This window comes from Tachysurus fulvidraco, chromosome 11, assembly GCF_022655615.1.
Source record: "Tachysurus fulvidraco isolate hzauxx_2018 chromosome 11, HZAU_PFXX_2.0, whole genome shotgun sequence".
NCBI lineage: Eukaryota > Metazoa > Chordata > Actinopteri > Siluriformes > Bagridae > Tachysurus > Tachysurus fulvidraco.
Genome location: NC_062528.1, coordinates 14,091,249 through 14,097,262, shown reverse-complemented (window position 1 = coordinate 14,097,262; position 6,014 = coordinate 14,091,249). Strand labels below are relative to the sequence as shown.

General features: G+C 35.0%; 1 protein-coding gene across 2 annotated transcripts in view; it reads right to left on the bottom strand.

The window, feature by feature from the left end:
- Positions 1 to 1,215: 1,215 nt before the first annotated feature.
- slc25a15a (solute carrier family 25 member 15a) overlaps positions 1,216 to 6,014 on the bottom strand; it is a 7,174-nt gene continuing 2,375 nt past the window's right edge. For both annotated transcript variants that reach the window (XM_047820333.1, XM_027147865.2), the window contains exons 3-7: positions 5,639 to 5,897; positions 2,880 to 3,020; positions 2,516 to 2,691; positions 1,860 to 2,018; positions 1,216 to 1,621 (exon numbers count right to left, since the gene is read on the bottom strand). In XM_047820333.1, the coding sequence (XP_047676289.1) occupies positions 1,500 to 1,621; positions 1,860 to 2,018; positions 2,516 to 2,691; positions 2,880 to 3,020; positions 5,639 to 5,897 (857 nt within the window). In that variant the 3' untranslated portion in view covers positions 1,216 to 1,499. The remainder of the gene's footprint in view (positions 1,622 to 1,859; positions 2,019 to 2,515; positions 2,692 to 2,879; positions 3,021 to 5,638; positions 5,898 to 6,014) is intronic.

Below are 6,014 nucleotides of genomic sequence, written 5' to 3'. Positions count from 1 at the left end.
GTTCATGGGACATAACGTACATTTTGTATTATCGATAGTAATTCTTAAATAATAAATGATTTAACACTGCATTTATTATTATTATTATTATTATTATTATTATTATTATTATTATTATTATTATTATCAGTAGTAATAGTAGTACAGAATCTACAGAATCCTGTCAATTGTACTTGTATGATGAGCTTAATATAATCATTCTACTTTTTAAAGTATAGTTAAATCATTATTTAAAATCCCACCAAAAAGAAGCATACAGCGATTTACAAGATAATAATTCATGACTTATAACCTATAATCCTAATGATGGTCACAAGATGATACTTCTGTATATATTTTTAACTACAAACAGGACATATATACGGACAATGGCTCCACGTCTCTTAGGAACCATAGTGTTATTGGTGAATTGAATGTCCGCTGCTTCTGGACATGTTGGGAGCCACAATGCTGCTCATCACAGACACAAGCTCTACTAGATTGAAAATGTTACAGAGATATATAGAGATAAATAAATTGCTTACACACTCCTCTGCCAGATGTCGAAAAGAGCAAAAAAAATAAATCAAAAACTCCAGACAAACATAAAAACAAAAATCCAGCTCAAATTTCTGCAAAAAATTCAGGTTTTGTCCAATATGTAGAGGTACGGTATCAAAGAGAATTTTCCTAGAAAAAGTAATACGTACTGTTTATCCCCCAAAGTCATAACCATCCACTTTCAAGCAATAATTTGTCCACTGTATAAAACTCAGCGAATTGTCTTAGAGATAACACTCTGTCTTGGAAGGTGATTTATCAAAATTGTAAATTGACATTATAAGGAGTGGTTGTAGCTGTAACATCAACAAGGGGTTGGCTGCTTCCTCACTCGCGTTACCAAAACAAATTATCTGGCTTTGCCCACCTGAACAATAATGTGTAAATCCAGATAGTGAAGATTATGACAAAGACAATGTGAAGTATGCAGAATTATATTAAGAGTTTACTTAATATTGCACTATACCCACTAGTCTAACTGGATATCATTATACTAGCACCCACAGTCACATAGCTAACTGTTTAAATACATAATGTGTTATAACTGTAACAATGTATGCATTAGTTTATAATTAATCAGTCAATTAATTTTACAAAATCTGTTAAAAACAATACATGGCTTGTACATTTTAGATAATAATGTCATACCGTATAAAATTATTACTGTCACAAAAATGTTTTCTTAAAAGTTTATTGATAAAGGAAATGCATCTCGTTTGTCACAGTCCTGGATGAAAAGTAAAGTTACGTGGTAAAATAATTAATTGTGCTGCTGGGAAAGTATTTTCTTAAAGATTTAATGAGCTGCTAGATAAAATAAGAGTATAAAATAATAAATTCAAATTTAAAAATAATAATATAAAAAAATAAGCAGCATTCAAGTTATTTAGAATAATTTTTTCAATTATAAAGAGCATCTCTATTGTGTAGTAAGCACAGAATGTTTAAAAATGTTTCTTTCACACATCAAACTGTTTCATCATTGCCTTACGGCTAAGTTCATAGGCTAGAAAGAGTGCGCCATTGGCAGGAAATGTCCGTATCATAGTCGGGGTTAGACCTGAGTACAGAGGCCGCACTCCTGGAAAAGAGGGGAGTCATGCTTAGTCACATTTCTGCTTTATCATGCTTAGTCACATTTTATTAAGCTTTAACTATTAATTATGAATATGCAAATGATCAATTTCCAGTTTGTGAGTTTGCATTGAACACTGTGTTCCCCTGAGGGTTATGTTATTCATTATTATCAACATTATATAACATAACATAAACCTTTATGTAAAAATATCTGACAGTGACCAAAACAGTTGAACGCTTACCTTCATTGTGTACAATACCAAGGAATGTCTTTATAAAGCCTTCTTGTTTTCCAGCCAGGGACAGAACTTGAATGCGGGACTTCACACAGTCTATTGGATAGACAACTAGCCAGAGAAGGGCTCCTCCAAACCCACCGCTAAACATCAGCGGCACGATGCCTGTCAAACAGATGTGCACATTAATAAACAGCTGTGGTTCAAGGAGGTGTCAGCATTTCAACATCTTGCAGTACAGAAAGACCCCACCCTGTTTGCCTGTCTACACAAACAGTTACTCAAACACTTTCTGAGAACATAATGGTTCTTGGGCAAGCTTGATGGTTCCTCAAACACTTTTTGATGAGTTAACGGTTCCTCACTTCCTAAAACAGTTCTATTTGGAAGTCTCCAATATATGGTTCTACATAGAATCTTCCAGGGTTCACCAAGATGAATCAATTAAAAGAACACATTTCACTTAGATTTTTTCACCAGATTACATAAATTTGTATATTCTAAAGTTTATAAATAGAGCATATTTTTTTCTGGACATGTAGCCTTGTCACAAAGTTGAAAAAAAATCGAAGAAAAATGTAAACTTCAACCAAATCCAAAGTTATTAGTGTTTGGGGGGTTTTACTAAAAAGCACTGAATGAACAGATTACAGTCAAGTTACCTATGTCCTCTTTATTCCTGCCCATAGTATGGGCAAAAGCAGAACGACTCAGCTCATAGCCTCCGAAGAAGCAGAAATAGCCAGGAATCTCACGAACTATGGTAGTAGACAGGCCTTGATAAAACCCCAGAGGTCCATTTGTCTTTAACACATGCCTAATTACAGACCACACAGTGCTGAAAGAAGAAAAAAGAAAGGGAATGAGATTCATTCATTTACAGACAGTAATTCATCTTGAAAATGTATATAAATATAAATAAAAAAAACACACACACTACAGTACATTATTTGAACACACACAAAAAATGGATAGGATGTTTGAATGTTATATGTAAATCCTGTAATTTTAATCTGACACAGTTACCTCTTCTGTCCGCCAGCGATCTTGCCTGATGCCTGCATTTCGTGCATTGCCTGCAGACGACACTTAACTAGTTCAGTGGGACACAAAGCCAGTGAGGAGAAGATGGAGGCCACAGATCCAGAGCAAGCCTTCTGAAAATCACTAAAACATAACACACCTTTCATTAATCAAGCCAAGAATTAAACTCTGATGTGACAGAGGCTTCATCATCACACTGACTCAGCTAACATTTTGTTACAGATTTACACCGACTGAAAATAATGACCATGTACCATGATTAGTATCACCTCAAAGCTCATAATAAATAACATACTAAACAAGTGTAACCTCTTATACCTTTAATATAATTGTTTTCATTAGTCAGATAGCATTAATTAAAAAAAAAAAAAGTTGCCACTTTTACTCTTATGAGTGTAAATTAGCGCTGATAACATCATAGTCACAGGACAGGCGATTTCAAGTGAGCTGAATTGACTTTTAAATCTAATATTATACTAACTTTTTGATGCTTGAACAGAAGGAAAACCTGCACCGTCCTCATTATATCTGTCTGCTATATCATGGTGTACTCTTTAATAGAATAAAATTTTCTATTTTTCTAGAAAAATAAAAATTTAAGATGTTTGGTGCTAGTGAGTGATATGCAAAGCACCACGCCAAAAAGAAACGCAACGTCCGTTTTATGGAAATATTTTATATGGATCATTGACTTTAGCTTGGATTGATAAAAGAGTATTAGAAGAGTATATTGTATCAATCAATGGTTAGGCAATCAGTGTAGTAACCTCCTTAAAAAAGTCAAAAGTCATTTCCAGCCACCACCCCCCCCCAAAAAAAGCGCACATACACACACAAAATTTTATCTTTTCTATGCAAGTACAGTTCCTTAAAAAAATCACCCCAATCATTCTACAGTGATGAATTCTTTCCAAATAAAGCTGAACGAGTCGTCTGATGAAAATGCACTTTTATATCACAAAATATATCAAAGAAAAACAAGATATCACAACTTCAGTTTCTGTACACCGATATTGAGCAGCCCAAACGTAACTGTTACAGTATGTAAAGTACAATATTTCACTTTAAATGGTATCAAATACCATTAAACAACAATGTAAATAATTATAAATAATTGTCCACAATCAATATCTGGATTCTTGTTGTGACGAGCCCACCAGACATCAAGCCACACCCAGTCTAAAAACATACAAAGAGCAATAGCTGACAATGCTGCATTCCCATCACAGAGCTTTTACAGTATTAGAGGTGAATGACAGAGACAGGACTATACACTAATTCATAACATGCCCAAGCTTGTATTTATCTTAGCAGGCAATCGGAATAGCTTCTGAATAACAGAATTAAAGGTTACGGTGCACTCTTTTGTCAGTTGTGATCTATAGTTAATAGTCTGTCCAACTGAATAAATGTGTGTCCATTTAAATACCAGCTAACTGATATTTCTCTTGTTGTAGCCTGTTTTCACTCTCTGACCATTTTATCATACGGGTCAGTCAGTGTATAAGTATGCAATGAACGACCGGAGTCCATCTGTTAATATAGTGTACACGAGTGACTTGGTGATAAATTCTTAAGAAAACTGTAACACTGACAAGTTGTAAAATGGTAGACAGTGTTGCAAGTGATCAAATGTTCTGGCACACTACCAGCAACACATTCAATACTTACATACAAACAAAATATTCCACTTTTTCATTATAGAATGCTTATTTTTATAATATTTATAGCTAATGAGTATATATCTAATATAGCTAAGAGGTAAATGTATCTATCCTAGTGGCCATTTTGGGTCGACATATGATTATGACTGTAAATTGACTACAATGAAATAACTCCAAACTTCCTCAGTTTGTCACTGAAGGAAGGAAATAGAAAGCATTCACTATATAGAATATTTCTCAACTTTTAATTCTGAATTATTATGGTGGCAGAAGCATATGGGTGAAAAGGGGATATTTTATTATATTATACTTTTATCATGATTTTATGACATAGGACATCAGAATAGGGAAATAGCAGAATAAGGAAAAATGTGATCTCAGTGAGTTTGACCATGACATGGACACTGAACATGTGGATGGTTTGGGCATTTCAGAAACTGCTGATCTAAGATTTCCATACACAATTACACACACAGTGTAGAGATGAATGGTCAGGCTGGGCTGACCGAAAGGCTACAGTGACTCATAACCATCTATTACAAGTGAAAAACATCTCAAAACTCCCAACATGACTCAAAGTTCAATGTGGTTGAAATGGTCAGTGAGTGTATATTAAGAGTGTGTCCAATGAAATGTCTACATTCCACTAGTTATCGCAACTGATATGGCGCGAGTGTCGATCTGTGCCAATTCATGCGTCATTTATTATTTATTATGGTATCAGGAAAAATTAATCCAAAAATCTGTAGACTTGCAACAAAGCACAGAGAAACTTTACTAATGTTATTTATAGTAACATGAGCTCTATAGCTGGTGTGTCTCCAGCCTTGAAGTCCAAAGTACTGCATGGATTTGTTTTCTCCCTTTTAAGACAAACTAAATCTTACCTAGGTCAGCTTTGGTAATCAACAGATGAGCTGAATAAGGAATGTTAAATGAAGCAGAAAACCGTCCAGTACTGTGGGTGTTCTATAGCAACCACTGGCCCTACACATTTGTGTGATGTGTCTATGTACTTATGAGAAGACTTGTTTTTTAATGATCTTATATAAGCTAAATAGTTTGGACAAATCTAACCTGAGCTCTGCTCCTCTGTCCAGGCCAACCACAAAGCGCACAACATCCTGGCAGAAGCCATAGCTCATGAACAGAACTGCATTCTCAGCGATGTTGGCCATCAGGGCTGGAGTAGTGCCATGATATAGACCACGCAACCCCACCTGCTTTGATATGGACACAAAGCAGTGCACAAAGCCACGGTACATCCCAGGAAACGTCTGCATCTTTACCTTGGCGGTATCGAACGGCTGGCCACACAGCACACATGCTATACCACCTTAAACAACAAGAGAGATAAGAGCAGCAACAATGACAAGGGGGAAAAAAATAACAAATACATTTTAATTTTCAGAGAAAAAGGTCACACAATTTTAAGAATAAAGTAACATTTTGA